General features: G+C 40.3%; 1 protein-coding gene across 3 annotated transcripts; it reads left to right on the forward strand.

Moving 5' to 3' along the window:
- The first annotated feature begins 1,206 nt into the window (after window positions 1-1,206).
- Window positions 1,207-17,996, forward strand: YPEL5 (yippee like 5). Of its 3 annotated transcripts, none has more exons than XM_044438622.1 (4): window positions 1,227-1,356; window positions 1,860-2,052; window positions 14,178-14,338; window positions 15,868-17,996. In XM_044438622.1, exons 3-4 carry the CDS (start codon window positions 14,198-14,200, stop codon window positions 16,090-16,092), a joined length of 366 nt encoding a protein of 121 aa, XP_044294557.1. In that variant the 5' UTR covers window positions 1,227-1,356; window positions 1,860-2,052; window positions 14,178-14,197; the 3' UTR covers window positions 16,093-17,996. The 3 variants fall into 3 exon arrangements, with proteins under 3 accessions (XP_044294472.1, XP_044294557.1, XP_044294653.1); XM_044438718.1 differs by having other exon boundaries at window positions 1,865-2,052; XM_044438537.1 differs by lacking the exon at window positions 1,860-2,052 and having other exon boundaries at window positions 1,207-1,356.
- Window positions 17,997-21,519: the final 3,523 nt, after the last annotated feature.

A 21,519-nucleotide genomic window follows, 5' to 3' on the forward strand; every position in this document is an offset into this window, starting at 1 on the left:
GGAGGATTTTCTGAGCAGAGCTCTCACCACCATCTCCTCTAGACAAGACGGATTTACACCTTGCTGTTTGGTTTACGTTATTGACCACTTTCCGGAAAAGGCTTTTTTAAGGCTGCTACCCTATGCCTTTTTGCTCAATTAGCTACAGCAATGTGAGGTTCCTGAGTCAAGCGATTGCTCAATATCACCTATTCTAGGGGACTGTAGCTGCGTAAATAAGAGGTCTCTCCCCGCCCCCCTCCACATACACTTTCCTTTTTTAACAGATGGCAGAAGGTTTGAACCCAGCTGGGACCATCGGAACCTGATGTCTGTAACTGTAGTGTTACAGTTGCTTGGGAATAAATCCGGCCAAAAATTATCATCTATGAAAACTCTCCCTCTATCTTCGGCTAAGATGTTGTGCAGCCCTATCAAACTCAGAAAGTTCCCTGCGAGAAAACAGAGATGGGATTCGGCAAGCAACCATAATACGAACCAAGAAGCTTGCGTCATTTCCAAAGCGAACGATTTTATTTTGTCATAAACTGTCGTGAACTCTAGGCCAGTTCGAAGCCACATCAATAGCTATGAAGAGTTTGAAGGTTTTATACAGTACATAGCGGGCGGAGATGGATACGCATTCAAGCTGGTGCCGGACTAAATGTGTGCGTCTTTAAGGTGTCACGAGTCTTGTTTTTCTGCAATGATACAACACAGCTCCTCTCTGGAGATGAAAAGAACAAACCTACAAGCAGGAAGCGAGGGCGTAGACAAAAAAGCAAGTATAAAAGTCTAACCGATACAAGGCATGATCTACTAGTCCCAATGGCGGTACACTTCATTATCTCCGGTGCCAACGGACACCAGTTGCTGAGAAACTTGGAGGGGAGGGACTGTTGTACTCGTGACCTCCTTGTGGGTTTCCCGAGGGTGGCTGGTTGGGCACCGTGTGACTAGAGCGCTGGGCTAGATGAACCCTTGCTCGGCTCCGGCAGGGATCGTCTTACGCTCCTAAGCGTAGGTGTGCTCCTGTTTCATTGCCTGGCCCTTTAAGAAGCGCCCGCCCTCCGCCGCTGCTAGAGAAGCCCTGAGAGCACGGGGACTAGAAGGCGTGGCCATCGAGCCTAGCGACGCGGTGACTGACACTGCTGGGGCGGGGCCTCGCGCGCGGGGGCGGGGCCAGGAGGGGGAGGGGAGGAGAGCGAGCGCGCACCGTGGGGGGGCGGGACGACGAGAGAGTCTCTCAGCTGAGTTGAGAGGCTGCCGTTGAAGCAGTCGACGGCCGGCGGTGCTGAAGCCGTTCCTCCGCTGGCTTCTCGGCCTCCCCCCGCAGCCCTCGGCTCAGGCCGCCCCGTGGTCGCTGTCCATCCGCAGGTAACGGCTGTGGCTTTGAGAGGCTGCCTGAGGGGAAAGGAGGTCGGCGGGGGGCCGGGGAGGCTAGCCGCCGAGGAGGCTGCGGGGCCCTGGCAAGGTGCTCTGGGGAGAGGCCACTTGTTTCCTCCTTCCCTCCCTCCCCGCTCCGGCCGTGTTTGACGAAGGGGGTTCCTTGTGCCGTGCCCGCGTGTTGAAGTGTGGTGTTCGTGTGTAAGTCCTCTCTTTCATCCACATAAACACATGCTGGCGCAGACATCCTCCCCGTTCGCCCCTCTTCTGCTCCCCCTCCTCACCGCTTTCTGGCTCTCTCCTGAGCTTCTGTCATAAACACCCCGAAGCCGGCCCCTCCCTCACAATAACGCTCAGGGAGGCACAACAACGCGCGCGCCCTCCCCCCTCCCTTGCATCATCCCACGACCGCCGCCCCCTCCTCTTCCTCCCCGCACTTCTGATGCATCAGCCTCACAGTAACAATAACAAGAGAGCCTCCTCTCGCTTGGCAGCACAGCCTTCTCCGTCGCCATTTCACTCCCGGGATCGCCAGCAACAACACCGCCTCGCCTTTTGTCCAGCTGGAGTCGCAGCGCTCGCTCTCTTGCGGCAAGCGGAGCGCAGAACTGTCGCTAGGAAGCTCTGCGGGGTATCCCTCTTTTCTTGATCTCTCTCGAAAGAGGCGTTTCCAGCCAGGACAGTCGGGTATGTGTGCGTGGAGCACTTGCAAGGAAATAAAATTCGAGATATAGGTGTATAATACACGCAGGACAACAACTCTCCTTCTGCTTCCGGTCTTTTATTGTTTGTTTCTCTTTGCCACCCAGGCCTAATTATCCTCCGATTCAAATTTTGTAATTACAGATCAATCCCAAGAACTTATCTTCCTGCTTCCTTATAGATTAAACATCCCTTCTCCCCTTCTTCCCATGTTCAGAATCTTCAGTGTACTAGCCACTTTATTCCTAAATCTCTAAGATTTTGGATTAGTAGGGTAGCTTCCTTTTTATTTTTGCCTCATATGGCCATATATGTATGAGATAAGTTGGTTTCCAAATAAAGCCGTGCTTGAAGGGTTGGCTTTGTGTTCTGGTCTTGTTCTACCAGCGACTTGGGGCCCACAGTTCTCTAGTCAGCTGTTTCCTCTTATTTGTTGTCAAATCGCCTGTGCTTCTGGGATAGCCTCATTCTCAAACCAGACATGGGCAGAGCCTTTGCTGATTGGCTGCTGTCAGTCATGTGGTATAATCAGGGCGTCCTTCCCTTCCGTTCTTTGTGTATAGCATATTTCGATGATAGGAACAGAAGTACGTGTTCTGGGTCTTCTATGGAGGTGGCAGAAGCACACTCGTTTTGGGGTATTCTGCATGGGATGTTTCATGAGAAAGGAAATGCAGCAATGATAGTGCTGCTGTTTCCACTCCTGCTGTCTAATAGCAACTGCCTAAATGATTAAAATATTATCAGAGGGGAGCAGACTGCTTTTTTCAGTCCTTGGCTCTAATGTTTGAAGAACTAAACATGTCAAGCAACTGTGTATGACTCAGAATTATTACTGCATTTTAAGTCTGGCAAATAAAAATCTGTTTGATCTCCCCCTCCTGTCCCACCACACTCCTTGGAACTTAGCAGCAACATTTTTAAGGGTAGTCACAGTTGTTAAAATCTCTTTTTGCATTAAATCAACATTTTTTAAAAAATCTGGTACGGCAGATTTACAGCTGATGGGCTCAAATAGATCTTTCTTTGGAATATTCAGCTTATTCCTGCACAATGGAATACATTTTGCAAAAACATGTAATGCTTATGTAACATCTAGCGGTATTTTTTTTTATTGTTAAGCACCTTTAGTCCTATTTTGAGTTGAGTGGTGGGCTTTAAATTAATAAATTCATGCAGTAATAAAATATTTCATTTTCCTTATAACAACTTTGTAAGATAGGGCTTTTTGGTAGCTGACAGAAGCTGACTTTTTAAAATTAATGATCTGATAGCATGGATGAAATATGAACTGAATGTGTCTTGGTTTGCAATTCAGCGTTGTATTTAAAGTAGACCCATTGAAATGAATATGACAAGTTAGGCTATTAGGTTAACATTGGGTATAACCCCCAGTTCTCCCTGTGGTAAGGAAAATGTGATCCTCCAGATGTTGCTGGACTGAAATTCCCATTAGCCTTAGCATAGTCACTACTCAGTGATGCTGGGAGTTGCAGTCCAAAGAGACTAAAAGCAGATGGTGCAGTTGCCTCATTGTAGTCCTGGGTCTGATCAGTCCCTTGATGGTTCTGATCAGGCCTGGGTTTCCATGTGTGTATTCTTGATGGAAAAGAGGTTAGATATGAATATTTAATATAAAAACTAGAGAAAAGAATTTCCCTCTTTTTTTCTGAACTTTGGGCACTGTGTGGGAGGGAAAGTCTATGTGTAGGACAAAAGTTCCTGTGTGATAAGAAATAACAGATTGTTGTCCTTCCTCTACTCGAGTGCTCCAAGAACTCTGGGAAAGGAACCCTCCCTCCCGCAAAAAAAACCCCTTCATTAGAGCTCCCATAGCTTATGTGGTTAGGTTATTTTAGTTTAGGAAAGTGATTCATTTGCCTGGCTTCTAAGCATTGTTAACATGACCTTGGCTCAGAACGCTTGTATTAATACTCATGGGACTTTGTTTTTTCTCTATAATATATAGCACAGTTGCTTGAGTCATTTCAGTATTTAATGTAACCTTTCCAACAGGTATTGGTTTTGAGACATGCTGTTTGCTCTTCTCTGATTCAAATGCAAACACTTCAGAATAGTTTGACAAAGAACCTGAAGTGAGTTGAATTGAAGATGATGCCAGAATGCATGGAGGCATTGCAGTTGCAAAGAAGGAAGCCAACTCCATGGAAGAAAAAGGTCTTGTGAATTCCCAACAGAAGCATAGTAATGTAAAAGGGAAGTTATGGAGGAACTCTTGGTTAATAACATTCAGCCTGATTATAAGTACATGTGCTCATAAGTAAATATAACTGCTTTTATTTTCAGGTATGTGTTAACAGGATTGTAGCCTTTTTCTTTTTATGACACCTCCTGTTTTTTGTAAAGTGTTTCTGCAATCAGGTAGAAATGGTTAAAGCAAAACTCTGCAAGTACCTGAAAGGCTGTCACAAAGAGGAAGGACAAAATCCCTTCTTCTTCATCCCAGAATGAGGACATGGAATAATGGACTTAAGTTAAAAGTAACCAGATTTAGATTAGATATGGAAAAAATTTCCTCACTGTCAAGCAGCATGACAATGGAACCTATACCTGAGGAAGTTGTGGGTTCTCTCTTACTGGAAACCTTCAAAAAGTGTCTGTACACTCATTTGAATGGGATGGTGCTACTTAGTATCCTGCAATGGCGGGGGGGGGGGAGGATTGGATCTGATGGCCTTCTGGCCCCTACCAAATCTACTATGATTCTATGAACACTGCCTAAATTTATCCTGTGAGGTAAATTGTTGGCTTTAGGGAAGAAATTGTACAACAATTGAGATGGCATTGCTCTGTTAATAATGAAGCATGATCAGAGATACAGATAAGGCAAGTAAACAACTTACTGTTGCTGAACAGTTTTATCTCTTGATGCTCATCTCTTCAGAGTGTCTTTATTTTTACAACTGATCGTTTCTTGGGAGGTCTTTGATTAATTTTCATGTCTTGGTGTCAAATGGTTTGACATGGTAGAACTTTTCAAAAAGCTCAAAGGACAAAAGTTTTAGGTTGTTAAATTCCTGTACTTACTCCCCTATTGCTGAATATGGTTGGTACATACCATTGCTTCTATACATCAGAATGGAAGATAGTGTGACTGTCTTTGGCTGAGATAGAGCAGGGGTTGATCCAAGCACAAATGTACCAAGGCTTCCTGATCTTCATCCTGTAAGCTACTGCTTGTCATCATTTGTTGTTGCTGTTGTTGCATTCTGTCAACTCATCTCTGACTTACACTGATCTTTTGAACAAAATGTCCTGTTCTTGACATTCTTATCTTTTGGGTGCTTGTCGTCATATTGAGCTTTCAAAAATTACTGAACACCCTTTTCCCTCAGTTTACTTGTTTATATGCCTAGAAAAACTATGCTAGACATTTCAGCTTTGATCCATTTCACAAATACATTCTTGCTTGGAAGTGATTGTTACATTTAACACAGGCAACTGTGAAAATGCTTGTTTCATTTCTTAGTGATCAGGCAGTGACACTAGTTACTGATATTCACTTGTTTGTTGATGTTATGTACCATCAAGTTCTCTGACTTAAGATAACCTTACATATGAAAGCTCTCCCAAGTGCCCTTGTTTGGCACTTGTAAATTCAGGGTGGTGGCTTCTTTTATGGAGTCAATCCATCTCATACTTGGATTTCCTCTTCTTCTGTTGCGGTCTACTTTCCCCAGCATGATTGTCTTCTCCAGGGAATTTTGCCTTCTCGTGGTGTGCTGAAACTAGGACAGCCTCAGTTTTGTCATTTTTGCTTCTAGGGAAAGTTCTGGCTTCATTTGATTTAGGACCAACTTGTTTGTCATTCTGTCAGTCGATGGTATTTGGAAAGATCTCAACACCATGTTTAGAACACATCAATTTTCTTCCTATCTGCTTTTTTCACTGTCCAGCTTTCACACCCATACGTGGTGATTGGGAATACCTTAGTGTGACTGTGGTCTTGGACTACTGAGTAGCATTCATACTCTTGCTGATCTTTTCTAGTTCCTTCATTGTTGCCCTTCCAGGTCTCAGTCTTCTTTGAATTTCTTGGCTCCAGTCTCCATGAGTGAGCCTAGGTATGTAAAATCTTTCACAGTTTGAGTTTCTTCATTGTTAACAATAAAGGTCTGCAACTGTTCTCTGTAATCATTTTTTTTAATATTCAGCTATATTTCTGTTTTGCACTGTCTTCCTTCACTTTCATCACCAGTCATTTCAATTCATTGCTGCTTTCTGCCAGTAGTAGGGTATCATCTGCATATCTTAAAATGATTGATGTTTCTTCTGCCAATTTTCACTCCTTTCTCTAATCCAGTACTTTTGTACTTGTGATATGCTCTAGAAACAGATTGAACAGATAGGAAGATGAAAATGCATCCTTTTCTGACTCCTTTACTTATTGGAAGCCATTCTGTTTCTGCATATTCTGGCCTAACGGTAACTCCTTGTCCACAATACAGGTTACGGATCAGGACAATCTAGTGCTGAGGCACCCCATTTTTTTCAGAACCATTCATAGCTTCTTGAGATCCACAGAGTTAAAAGCTTTGCTGTGGTCTATAAGGCATAGGCTGATCTTCTGAAATTCTTCGGTGCACTCCAGTAGCCAATGTATATTTTTGATATGATCTGTAGTACCTCTTCCTTTTCAAAATCCAGCTTGAACTTCAGGTATGTCTCATTCCATATAGGGTAATATTCTTTGCTGCATCACTTTGTTTGCATGGGCAATTAGTACGATCATCCTATGGTTTCTGCATTCTTCTGCATCTCCTTTCTTGGGGATTAGAATGTATATTGAACATTTCCAGTCTGTTGGCCATTGTTTTTTCCATATTTGTTGGCATATTTTTGTTAGGATTTGGACAGATTCATTTTCTGCAGCTTGGAATAGTTCTCTTGGTATGCTTTCTACTCCAGGTGCTTTGTTCCTTTCAAGTGCTTCCAGAACAGCTTTCACTTCACTTTCTAATCTTGCAGACTCTTTCTTACAGGAGGATCCTTCTTTGAAGGAGATGTCATCCTTTCACCTCTTCTGTTTAGTTCCTCTATGTTTTTTAATCTTCTCTTTATTTTCTTCTGGTCAGATCACGTGTGTCCCTGTGTGTATTTTAGCATGCCCATCTGGGTTTAAATTCTTGACTCTTCCCTCTTTCGTTGTTCCCTTCTCTTTCTTTGCATTGCTCATTGTAATATTTCTTCTTGTTTCTATGTGATTGTCACTGAAAAGTTGCATTCCCTATTTCTGTCAATTTTACTTTTGCTTCTTGCCTTTCCTTAACACTGTGAGTGTTTCTTTTGTCATCCCTCTAGACATTTCCTTTCTTTTTGCTACAGGAATAGTCTTTTGGCATTCTACCCTAATATTATCTCTGGTTTCAGCCCACAGTTCTTCTGGTTCAAGGTCAATTAGGTTTGGCAATGCAGATCTTTTCCTTTAAATTCCTTGGGGGGGGGGGATAATATTTTGATACTATGTTTCTATTAGTGATCTTTTTTAGCTTGACTCTGATTTTTTTTCTTTTGAGAACTCATGGTCACTATCACAGTCTGCTTCAGGTCCTGTTTTGGCAACAAAGGAATATAGCTTCTGTAGCTGTTGCTTCAATTACGTAGTTTATTTGATTTTTGTATTGGCCTTCCGGTAATGTCCATGTATGTGATTGTCTGGTCCATTGCTTGATGTCTGTTTATGATAAATAGAATGTTTCACAAAATTCTGTGAGTCATTCTCCTGCTTCATTTCTTATTCCTGGGCCAAAATTTCCTCCTACCACATTTGATTCTGCTTTGTTTTGTATTTTTGCATTCTGGTCACATAGGATTATCAGAATGTATTGTTTGGGTTCATTATCAATTGTCTCTTGAACAGTATTCCATTTCTTCTTCAGCATCTGTTGTTGAAAGATAGATTTGAATGATGGTTATGCTGATAGGTTTTCCAAAAATTCTAATTGATATTATTCGGTGGTTTTGCCTCTTACAGACTGTGTACATCTTGCCTCAGTATTAGAGTAACTCCATTACTTCTGAGTTTGTCATTTCCAGAATAAAACACTTTATGTTTGTCTGATTGAAAACGTTCCATCCTAGTCCACTTTAGCTTGCTCACACCAAGTGCTGTAATGTTTAGTCATTCCATTTCCTGCTTTACAGTTTCTAGTTTTTCTTGAGTCATACTTCTGACATTCTGTGTTCCAGTTGTATGAGTTGTGTAGCATTGGGCTTTCCTTTCTCCTCTGTGCATGTCACCATTAAACTTTCAGCTTTGATCTAGTGGCATCATTATGAACAGCGCCAGTCATACTTGTCCTTTGCTCTCTTTCCCAGAAGCTCAATCAGTGCCTTTCAATCTCTTCCTCTGGCACTATCTCTTGTTTCATCTTGTATTGTTTTATCATACGGTTTTCAGGGTAAGAACATTCAGAAGACGTTTACCTTGTCTTCCTTCTGTGCAATACTAACCAGAGAGTCACTACCATTTTCTGTGAAATATCCCCTTCCAGTGTTGTCACTGTTCCACTGCTGCACAGTAGCTGTCCTTCAGCAGTTTCTTTGCCCCAGTTACCATTAGAGATACCCATTCTCTTCTGATGATGTGGGCATTATTCTTGAAGAGGGTAGATGCCTCTTAGTCTGGTGACTCAGGTTTGACCATTCCATCTTGAGTCACCCTGCTAGAAGACCAGCTTGGTGAGACAGTCTTTGGCCTCCTGGTGGCATTGCTTTCAGCTTCTCTGGCACTCTCAGACCCTCTCAGCAGGTATGTATCCAAGAGGGGGATTTCCTCTTGTACCTAATGAAATATTTAATAATCTTGAAATGGAGGCCATGTCCAGGCCATTTAACATAAGATGTAATTGTAGTTCTTTAGTCAAGCAAGGTATTATTTGAACATATTGACTGGGCTGAATTTGTGTGTTCATTTTACAATTTATTTTTATATTTAATGCATACCTTGCCTTTCCACCAGTAAATTGGCACAAAGATAGATAAATAAAAACTGATTAACGTAATTAAAGCACAGCTAAAATAACTGTAGAATAAAATAGCATTAAACCGCATAGCCAATTTCTATACTAAGGGCCTAATTGAATAAATATGTATTTGCCAGCAAGTGGGAATTATTAAGTAAATAAAATACAACCGAGTGTAAAATATTTGTCCATTCTTTGGTTACTTGTATTTCAAGTTAATCAGAAAGGTGTTACTTTCACCAAAACAAATATCAATGTTTCAATGCATTGTTGATTGATAAAATGGTGTTCTTAGGTCTATAGAAAGGGAAAGTTCACAATCGTGTGTTTCTATAGTCTTTCCTTCAACTTAGATGACACAGAAGAGTCAGACTCTAAGAAAAGTATAATGATGCAGCATTCTTGCTGCTGTGACTGTCCTTAATAAACTCTATGTATTTTCTCATATGCTGCTATTGTCATTTGTCTTTCCCTTAGGACCATGAATGTTTGAAGTCTTTATGCCTGAAACATAGTTTTAAAGCATTATTTTGAATCTCCTTCACATACTTCTGCATTCAGGGAGTTTCAGTAACAGTGGGTAGAAAAAATTGAGCAACAGAAGTCAAGTTGTTGTAGTGGATGTTCGCAAACCTTTGAGGGCAGTAGGCCACACCAGCGCCATGAACTCTTCATATTGGCAACAGTATTATGCAGTTTGGTTCAGGGAAATAGTTATACTTATGTCATTAGTAAGCTGGCTGGGCTTCAATTGCAAGTTTATGCACCTGGTATACTTCAAATATGGAATACTTAGGCTTGTAAAAAGGGAAAGTTGGCATTTCTGTCTCAAATGTCCCATGCTGGGAGAGATCTTTTTGAGTCTTGCTACCCAAAGTTCTTTTAACTAGAGGTGTCAGATCCAGAATCCCCATGTCTTTTGTCTTTGCTGGGACTGTAGTCCAAATTTTTATGTAAAGTGTTAGACTTGTTGAATTATTCTGGTCTCCCTGTCCAGTCCCCATGCAAATGCACTGACAGGCTGAAGGCTGATAATATCTTAAGATGGGCTGCCATGTAGTGAACAAGTAGAAGCTTTTGAATAATCATTATGGACAGCCTTGCTGGTGATGCAGGGTTTGAGTCAAATACTTCTGATATATTACGATAAAATGTTAACATAGAGTACTTTTTAAAGTTTTGTTTATCAACTGTGGTGTTTTGTTTTGTTTCATTACAAAGCATAAGTAAAAGAAGCATGCCAGACTAAACCCCTCTAGGGTATCAGAATATTTTCCTATGCAAACTTTAAAATTCCTAATGGAAATGATCCTATGTAAAGGAACTTAGTCTGCATTGGAAATTTTTCCATTTCTAATTTTTTCAGAAAACCTTCTTCATTGAATCTTGCACAGACTGCCTTATCCTGCAGGACAAGTGCTTGAGGAATTCAGTCTTGCAGTATGGAATCAGTATTTTGCAACAATTCACATGTAGTAACTCAATACCCCCACTGCCTATAATAAGCCCTTTTTCTAATTATGCCTCTTCTAAAATATCTTTCTGACTGAGCCTTTGTCAATTTAGAAATGCTGATGAATTTGCCATCTATCACCATACTTCACCACTTCTAGTTTATTGTGACTCTTGCATGAATAATCATGTACCCAGGAGACTGCTGCTTCCTCCTGCATTTTTATGAGAACATCAGAAAGATGTGCCTGTTTCATGGTGTGAGCAGCAACATGTGAAAAACATTAGCAAGGCTTGCAGTACCATCACATGGAGGTTGCACTGACTTCTTGTTTAAACCTGGTTAAGATAGTAGAAATTAACTAATGGTAATGAAGAAAAAAGAGTGTTTTACACTGAAATGGTTAGAATCACTTCCCAAAACCATTATATATTTGAAGTACTTTAACTTGCTCCAGTTAATGGAAAGCAATTTAGGAATAAGAAGAGAGTAAACAGTCTAAGGTTTTGTCATTTGATGAAGTTACTTAAGGTTTAAATTTCTAAATGTCATTCCTAAAGAATTTCTTATATGGGTTATTTATTTGAGTTGTATAAAAGCCGCCCCTTAGCATTATGCTCTCTTATATTGTTCAATTTAATAATAGGTTGTTTTTCCAAATTTCTAGATGAAACCTAAATAAGAACCAGAGTGACAGTATAAAACAAAAGCATATATATTGCTTTTTAGACTCTCTTCCCTCCTTTATGGATCACTTCTGCAGCTCTTTCTCAGTTTTTGTCCCCTAAAGCCTCTCCTTTACCTTGCTGGTCTGTTAACTGGACTTTCCTATCTGAAAGGAAAGGAACACTTGAGAAGTTCCACCAAGACTTCAGCAACTTTTACTCCACCATCAGCTTGCACCAAGACATGTTTACATAGCAGGTGAATTATGTGGGCACTGCTGTGCAACTACATAATGGACATATAAGTACCACTATATTGAGAACCTATTGACCATTATATATAGCCCCATGCTTCCAACTTGGACAACCACATAGTCCATTATTTTACATTGATGTCCTGTGATACAAGTGCACTTATTCTGATTCCGCAGATCTCGCAACTTTAAGATGAACACTAAAACTTTCTTAGAGTATAGTACCCACCCATTAAAGTAGAAAATTAGATCAACAAATCCAGATTGGTACTCTACTTCAAAGAAAATGTGAACACCTCTTGTTACATATAGGTTGCAGCTGAAGTAATTCTCAATATTTTATCTGCAGTTATACACTAACATCCACTAGCAATGCCATTCTGCATTCTACATAGGGCAGACAGGCTACTCTCTAGGGAAAATAGGAAATGGTTACAAATCTGACTATAAAAATGCCAGTAGTCAGAAACCAGTAGGAGAGCAAAGAAATTTTAAAGGGATATTCCAGCATGAAGGTAAAAGTAAAGGTAAAGGTTTCCCCATGACATTAAAGTCCAGTCATGTCTGACCCTAGGGGGTGGTGTTCATCTCCGTTTCCTAGCCGAGGTAGCCAGCATTTGTCCACAGACAGTTTCCGTGGACCTGCGGCCAGCATGACTAAACACTGAAGTGCATGGAACGCTGTTACCAGCATATTCCAGCATAACAGTGCTTAATTAACTCTTATCAAGGAATTGAATTCTGTCATCTGTGGCAAGAATTGAGATGTAGTAAGACAAAAATTCAGCATGTGTTAATTAGCTTATCAATGTCAGGATGCTTGATTGTGTTAGCATCACCAAAGCTTTGTGTATGGATACTGTAATAATTCTAGTATCACTGTCCATTGAAAGACCTAGAATCAGTCGCACCCCTCCCACACACAGAATACTTCCTGATTTATCTTGCTTCTGTGTGATTTTTTCTCTCAGTGTTGTAATATTAAACTTTTAGCTGTCAAAAAGGCATGGACAACCATTTATGTTGACCTTACGTTAAATTCCAAGAGATGGGTGGTAATTCAAATGAAAAGTATCTCCTTAAAAGTTAAAGAACTTTCTGTCACAAGATTTATTCAAATTATTACCTTCTCACTAAAGGAAGGCACCATTTGGCATTGCTAAAATGTATAAGGAAAAGCAGCATTGCACCTCCAATAATTGATTTAATTAACCTCTTATCAAGAATATGTTGTGGGATCTAGTATACCCAAAACACCATTTTTTAATTGAGAATAGCCTAAGATTCATGGCCCCTGGATCCATTTATTGGGCACAATGGGATTCTCCAGTTCATTTGTCCATTATTAGTTGAGACTCTGTGTAACATATTTATTCCTTATCATTTAGGTGTATATACATGAAGTGTAAACTGGTGTTGCTGTTGGGCCTCAATCAATGCTTCTAATAGGACAGGCAGTTCTGAAGCTGTAAAAGTAACAGGATCTAATGTGGACTGTAACAAATGTTTCAGATGTATATATTGCCATGCAGCCATAGCTGGTGAGTTATATTTAGCACAAAGCAGATAATGGCAAACAATCCAAAGTATAAAAAAAATCAGCATATCTGTCTAAATCTGCTGAACAAATATTTTCCTGCCAATGTTTATTTTCCATAGTTGTTGTTGGTGTGAAAATATGTCAAATTGCAGTTGAAGTGAAAATATATACCACAGCTCTCTGGCTAGCTACCACAGCTGGAGGGTACATTATCTATTTTGGTATGACAAGTGCCTTGGGAAGAAGATCTAGAAATGAAGATTCCAAAACTGACCAGAGAAGGGAATCTCTGGAAAAGGCCACAGTCTAGTGAAAGTCAACAAATACCTTCAACAAATACAACAAAGTCATCTCATACTTTCCTGTCATGTAAGCATTATAGGTGACCATTTTCAATTGAACCTTGAGGACTTTGGCAACTGCCTTATTCCCAGACTATTGGTCCATTTAGCTTAGTATTATCTATCCTGATTGGTGTCAACTCTTCAGGTTGGCAGACAAGAGTTTTCTCAAGACCTACCTAGAGATACAAGGGTTACAGCCTATGATGTCTTAAATGCAAATAAGGTAGGCTACCACTTTTTGTGTGCAGGTCACTTCCCTCTTTTCCTCCCTTTCTGTAGATGCAAAACAAAACCTTACAAGCACAGTTCTTTTACTGGTTACAGCCCAGCAGCAGTCAGGGTAGCAATTTCTTTGAGATGCAGAAAAGCATTTGCCTATATGAAGAGATGAATCCATACTGAAACATCCCCTTCTTCCATCCCTTTCAGCAAAGCTTCTGGGTCTAACCTTAGGGAATCTCCAGCAAATTGTGGACTAGGCAGTGGGAATGCCAGACACTTCATAATTGGTCCTTTTGCTTTGCCTGACATCTCATACTCTGCCTGAGAAACTTCACTGGGTAACCTTGAAACAACAAAGTCCTCAGCTCTCCTTGCTGCTTCATCTCCTCCCCAGAATTGGACAAATTTATCCGAGCAGACTGTAAAGTATGGGAGACAAGCCCTGTGTCTACACCACTAACCATTGGACCTCTCCCAGGATAGCTCTACTGCTTGTGCTGACCATTGTCCTGTCGTGTGTCTGTGCATGGACATGTTCCGTTTATGTGGCACAGAGCACGTGAGTGAAACTAGGTGGGTTAATGGCAGATCTTGACGCTTTTTCAGATTGTCAGCACTGATGCAGTATCTTTCTTCTCTCTTTTAGAGCTCCACTGTACTTTAAAAATGGGGCGGATTTTCCTGGATCATATTGGTGGTACTCGTCTGTTCTCCTGTGCAAATTGTGACACAATCTTGACCAACCGCTCAGAACTCATATCTACTCGTTTCACAGGAGCTACTGGACGAGCCTTCTTATTTAACAAGGTTAGTTAAAACAAAAATTCCTTAAGGGATGGGATCACTATATTTTTTTCTTGCAGGGCATTACTGCATGGAACAGAATACGCCAGTCTGAGAGTTGTATAGAAACATGGCAACAACAGTGGCTAAGGGCTACCTTGTATATTGAATGTTATGGACAGATATTTGCTTTATATAGGGCAAGTACTGTATATACCGGCAGATAAGCCAACTGGCATATAAGATGAGGCCAATATTTTGGGCTGTTTTTCTTGCTTTATCATATGTTGGTCATATAAGACACCCCCAATTTTCACTTCACTATTTTTGGTTTTAATATTGTCTTATATGCTGATATATACAGTAATGTCACCAGAAAGTATGTTTCAAAAAATTCCATATATATCAGTGTATAAGGTGACTTACATTTAAGAATAGGTTAATATTTTGGGCTGTTCATATGTGTAGGCATATAAGAAGACCACCCCCCCCGCCAATTTTGCTTTGTTTGTTTTGGTTTGAATGTCATACGCTGGTATATACGGTACCTATTTTCTTGCATGTACTTGTGTCATCAGCCAATCATATTCTACATCAGACATGGGAAACCTTTGGCTCATCAGCTTTTTTTATCTCTTACCATTGACTGGAAATCAAAGATTTCCCTTCCACCTTTGCATGGTGCAATGAGGCTTTTTAAAAAGATATAAATAACGAGTACCACTGGGAGCTTTCTAAAACCCTTATCTAAGCAGGATAGTTTAGGGTGCTGTTGCCTGGGAGGGATGAGCTAAATTTTCACTTGCTAACTTTATTACCCCTCTTGGAAAATCACCCCTCCCCTGCAGCAGTCAAAAGGCTCACAGGTACCAGTGAGGGCTTCTTGAAAGCCTGAAGGCATGTAAGAGAGAAAGGGAGATCCCATATCTCTGACATAGTACCTGACTATAGTTCTGGAGGAGTGATGTGAGTGTGTGTGGGGTGGCAGAGACTCTGTGTGTGCATGGGTGTACACACACACATGAGCAAATGCTGTTTGGCCATCATACAGAGGCTGCATGCCAGCAGTAGCGTGCCTCTACTCACTGCTGGCATGTGAACCTTGATGTATTTGCCTAGAAATAATCTTACTCTGAGGCAGAAAAAGGTTCTGCACCTATAAAGGTCCTAAACTACTACTGCAATGGCAGCCATTATATGGCTCATTAGTTGCTATTAAAGCTTGAGAATCTCAGCAAACTATTTTGAAAAAAGTTAGCCTTAGTTGCAGAGAAGTTTGAAAATGTGAAAGATACTGGTGTAGAAGAACTGGAAATGAAATATGTGGGAGTCCACTCACAATTGTGGTTTTTGGTGTCTTAACTTTCTGTTTCACATTGGTAAGGACCATTTTGGGAGAAGGGAAGCTTTATTTAATGCTTGTAAGTTTTACCTTGTTACAAAAGGATAGGCAAAAGAACCCCCCAAAGTTGTCTAGTCAGTGGTATCAATTACAAGCCCTTGCTATAGACTTAATATGCCTCAAGTGATTTTTATCCCTTTACCTATCACAGGTAGTAAATCTGCAGTACAGTGAAGTCCAGGACCGAGTCATGCTCACTGGCCGCCACATGGTTCGTGACGTGAGCTGCAAGAACTGCAACAGCAAGCTAGGCTGGATTTATGAATTTGCAACTGAAGACAGCCAGCGCTACAAGGAAGGCCGTGTTATCCTCGAAAGAGCTTTAGTCCGAGAGAGTGAGGGATTTGAGGAGCATGTTCCATCTGATAACTCTTGAATGGACATCTCCTTGTCTTCAGGCTTTCTCTGTTGAAACTTTTAAAAAGAGAAAAATCAACAAAAATATATACTTACATACACTGTCACCTTAGCATCAAGCGCTGGATTCATGAACTGCAGAGAGGGAAAAAGTGTAAGAATTCCAGATGGAAACGTTCCTTTTTTCTTTTTTTACCCCTTTCTCTCAGTTGTTCTTAGAGAATGCTGTATGGATGCTGTAACTTTGCCTTTTCTTCCTCAGTCTCAGATACGTATGCACTTGTTGTTACAAATCATCTTGAAAGGAATTGGGGTATCTGTTTTTATTGGAGAGAAATCTGTTGAATTTTTAGTTAGCAAAACCTGTTGCATTAAGAAATTTTAGTCTAGCAATGTCTTTTAATTTATTTCAATTTTTCTTCTAAGTTCTTAATTCATTTTTAGCCAGACGTTTTCACCTGACCTAAGAAGAGATTGTATTTGTGACAAGCGCTAAAGGTTCAGTGTTTAGTCAAGTTTGTGCTAGCCGTTGATTTATATTCTTGTTGGGTTCACTGGTAGTACAGAGTCTGTGCTTGTCTGAGTCTTTTGCTTTGTGTAACCCAAAGTTGTCATTCCTCATTTACTTAAGCACCCCTTCCACCATAAGACTGGTGATGACTATAGCCTTTTAAAAGGCAGAAAAAGAGGACAAAACTGCTTGTCTTTCCAGTTTCCAGATGTAACTTACGCAATGGTATTAAGAAATGGCTGTCCAATCTGGTGTTGTTTCAAAACTAAATTGGTAATGATGAGGATTGAGCAGTTGCTATAGCTGCAGCATTTCCCACCCCTTCTCTTGGCTGACCTCCTTACATAGAAAATTTGCAACTCTTAATCTTATAGTTCCCACCCCACCTTTTAACCTGTAGCTTTGCATTTAAAACCTGGCTGAAAAGAAAAAGGGCATGCCAGCATGTGTAATCATGTGTACAGCCAGTATTCTGATCTACAGCTGTTCAAGTGGCTAATAACTTGTCTTCAAATGCTGCATCTGATGTCAGAGCACTTACTCTTAGTTGCATCTTAGCATTGTGGTGCTGGACCTTTACTGCTTTTAGCAGCATAACAAGTTCATGTAGCTGTGGTTAGTCGCTGGGTTACCTGGTGCTTTTTGTAACAGTTAATTGTGTTGCAATATTGGATCATGCTCATCTGAGCAAATGTTTCTGTAGATTCTCCTTTCTCAGGGGTGCCCAAACATTGTTGCCAGAGTGGCCTGCTCAAGTTAGGTCCCCCCCCCCCGACTGCTTTGTGGAAATCCAAAAAAAAAGAGCTGCATCTAAGAAAATTAATTCCAATTTATACTCTCCTTGTCAGTACTAGCTATTTCATAGAGAAGGTATTTGCCTTATTGCAACTCACTATTAAGCACCTGATAACTTCTAATAATGAACAAGGAATGGAATGAAAACACTCTATTAGCAGTGGAATGATTGTCATTACTACAATCCTAACCACATTTGCAGTGGCTAGGATGGGGCAGGAGGGTGCATGCCACTGCAAGTGCCTTTAGGAATTTGGTTCCATGACCCCTACCTCCCCTAGGTAACTAGCAAACTGGAGGGGGCTTGTGGTTTTGTTTTACACCCCATAGGTAGCATTCTGGCCATTGATCTGCAATTTGGGCACCCTTCTTTGCCTGAAGTAGCTCTAATATGCAAATTAGAGGGAAAAGATGTAGAATTGTGTGCTGCAGCTAAATTGAAGGATATTTTAAAAATAGTGTATTGTGCCTCGGATGAGTAATCTTGGCTACTGACTTCAGTAGATCGCTGTTATTTTAATAGCTGAGTTTCATTAGTCTGGCAACTTGTCATTGGCACAGTCCTTATTCTATATGTATTTTTGATGTTGCAGTACAATAAAGTATGTTTTGTCCTGCGTGGTCTCCAGCTATATGCTTCAGATTTTATCAAATATGTTTCAAATATTACTACTTCAGACTTACATTGATATGAAGGTCTGAGTAGTGTTAACACATGCAGCCAATAGTAATTCTATTTATTCATTTTGTTTAAACATTTCTTACCCTCCTTTGTATCCAATGTCTAGCATGACTAATATCTATAGAAAATTAAAGCATATTACAAACATAAAAATACAAACACACCAAAGCTAGAAACAGAACAAAAAGCATCCACCAATATTAAACCAGATTTTAATTTAGCTTAACTCACAAAAGCCTTCCTAAAAGTAAGGTTTTCATTGCATACCAAAAAGCCATTAATGAGAGGACAAAATAGATCTCCTTTGGGAGGGCATTCAGTAGTTCTGACCAAATATATTTCTGCTACATAAAAATGCATTTCTTAGAAAGTGAAAAGATTCATACAATATAAGGTGATATTTAGGTATCAGGTTTCCAAATCATAATCAGCTCTACATGGGACTACTCTTGAAGACTATCTGGATAGCTCAGTTGGTTCAGAACAGAGCCGCCAGGATGTTAACGGGGACCAGCAGGTATGCACATATAATGCTGGTCTTTTACCATCTACACGGGTTACCAATTGAAGTCCAGGCCTAACCTGAGGTGCTGGTGATGGCCCTATGGCCCTAAATGGCTTAGAACCTGGATATCCGAAGGAGTGTCTCCTTCCCTATATGCCTACCTGTCCCTTAAGATCTGGGGTGGAGGTTCTTCCTTAGTAGCCCTCCTTGAAGGAGATTAGGAGGGTGGCTACCCAGAGAAGGGCTTTCTCTGCAGTGGTGCCTCAGTTATGGAATACGTTTGTCAGAGAGGTTTGTCTGGCACCAATACTTTATTCCTCCCTGCGCCAGGCTAAAACCTTTCTATTTTCCCATTATTTTAAGGTCTGAGTCTGATTTTAATCTAGGGTATTATTATATAGAAAATCAATGTGGATGCTGTGCTCCATTTTGTTTTATTGTAAGACTGTCCCAGGACCTTGGTAGTGGACAGTATATAAACGTTTTTTAAAAATAAATAATAAATAATGCACTGTAAAAGGACATTACAATAATTTAGAACTGGCCACATAAATCAGAAGCTAATGTAATAGTTTCAGCAAGGCAATTATATGTTTCTCTGTAAGTGGCCTCCACTAACAACCTGGTCACTGTTTTTTTGGACCAATTAATTTTCTGTGTACTATTCAAAAGCACTCCTGCATAGATGCTAAACTTGGTCAATTTTTACTGACTTAAACATTTCTCTGCTTGATAAATGGATTTATTCTATCTATACAGGATGTGCTTCTTGCATATGTCCATCTAGGGCCTAGATTCTAGGCAAAATCTTGTATGGCAGCACTGCATCAAGTTAGCATGTGTTGTATTTTCCCTTAGACCATGGTTTAGGAAGCCACAGCTTTTCAACACATGTAATTGTGACTTTTCAACACACGTAATTGTAATAAAATAAAAGCACCTGTGCTGTTTAATATGGAATGATATACAAAATTTTGTGCAAGGAAATTATTTTAAAGAGCTACCATAAGAAACTAGGAGTCTGATGACAGGGATATTACTATATATGCCTGCAGAAATTCTGCTCCAATAGTCATACCTCTTGTGATTAGAAAATAGGTGGCTTTGGCTCTAATCCTCACAAGAGAAGTGGAAACTTCCGTTTGGAGGGGTTGCTGAAGTTGCACCTGCTTGGATCAAAACACAAAATGTTCTTTAAAGTGTTGTCTTAACCACATTAGCCTTTTTTGCCACCCAAGTTCTCTTTCTTTTTCTTCAAGGGATGAAGAATGACAATTCAAACCAGAAAAATGGCATTGGGCAAAAGTCTGTACTGGGTTGATCCAATTTAACACCCACACCTTGCTATTGGCTGATTTTATTTTACAGGCGATAGATCCAGTTGGAGATCTTTCACATAACTTGTTTATTTGACATTTATAACTAAAGCATCTTACTGCAATGTGACATACCTACACAATTTTGTACTGTAGTTAATGAACTTCTTTGTATAGTTACTATATTTATCCTTTTCTTCCTCCAACAATTCACATTTATATGGTTTCTGGATTGCACTGTGGGCTTTCTCAGTTATCATTTGATGCTCATAATATAACCAGCAAAACAGCGTTATACATTTTTGGCCTTACCCGGAAACAATGGAAACAATACACTTACCCTGGAGTGTATGTGTAAACAGTTGTCTAAAGAAAATCACACTAATATGACTGTTGAATTGTAATATGTAGAAGTGCCAAAACATGTAGCCAACATGTTTCTATTTTGAAAGTGGAAGTTGTAGTGTCTTAGTACTTTCTCTATCCTAATGGCTGAGAATCATTGGATGAATAATCTTATGAGATGGCTTAAATGATGGAATCATTGTGATAAAGACCTGTGGCATTCAGCAAACTAGTTACACAAATTAAGGTTGGTTTCCCTGTTATTCTTAGGAGTGTGGAAAAGATAATAGAGTGGAAAGGGCCATTGAAACCAACTCGCTACTGTGCTCAAGAATCCAGTTTAAAGCAAGCTGGGCAGATGGCTGGCCAGTCTTTGCTTGTATACCTCCACCAATGGAGAGGCCACCACCTCCCTGGGCAGTTGTCTGTTACTATGATTGCCTGGAAGTCTTTTTCGATGTTCACTGAAATTTGCCTTCTTATAAGATAAGCTCATTATTTCAAGTCTTGGAAGATAGCGGACAGGTTGCAGCCCTCTTCTGCATGGCGATGCTTCAGATATTCAAAAAGTGGTATTGTACTCATGTAGCATGCATATATATCAACTTTTATACTACTATTGTATATCAATATTAGTACCATAACAATATGCCCCCAAGCCAGAATGGTCTCTCAGGTGGCAAAAGTCAGAGAGAACAGGCATGCTGGGAGAATACAGTCAAGGACATTACCGTTTATTCAGACATACAGGAAATGGATGCAGCATGTAGGAAGCCCACAAGGTACTACAAGGAAACATGTCACATAGGGGATTTTATAACTTTATAGTCAAGAACACAGTTGGCGGGGTGAGGAGAATCAGGCAGTTTGCAAGAGTGGCATGAAAGACACAAAAGGTTGACTGGATTAAGATAGGGGACAAAAAGCAGACATATTAGCATATGGTGGGGAATCAGTAGTTTCTTGTTGTTAGGTAGGCTTGAATTTGGGAAGAATCCAGTGTTCTGGGCTAGAAGTGTGAGATAGAATAAATGCTGGAATCTGTGGAGAAAGGGCAGGGTTGCCGTTAAATTAGCCAAAATAACCACTGCAAACTGCACTGAGAGCTTTGATAGCGATCAGTGGGATACAAAATACATAAGTCATGCAAGAAAGATGACTCATTGTCCTGGAAATCACCCTAGCAATAGCAGACAATGATAGATATGGTCATCAAGAGGAATCAAACACCCATCCAGAAATTAGCAAGTCTACACAGTATATCATTTAATGAATGATCTTAGTTACTGCTC

This window comes from Varanus komodoensis, unplaced genomic scaffold (assembly GCF_004798865.1).
Source record: "Varanus komodoensis strain SLA01 unplaced genomic scaffold, ASM479886v1 scaffold1, whole genome shotgun sequence".
NCBI classification, from domain to species: domain Eukaryota; kingdom Metazoa; phylum Chordata; class Lepidosauria; order Squamata; family Varanidae; genus Varanus; species Varanus komodoensis.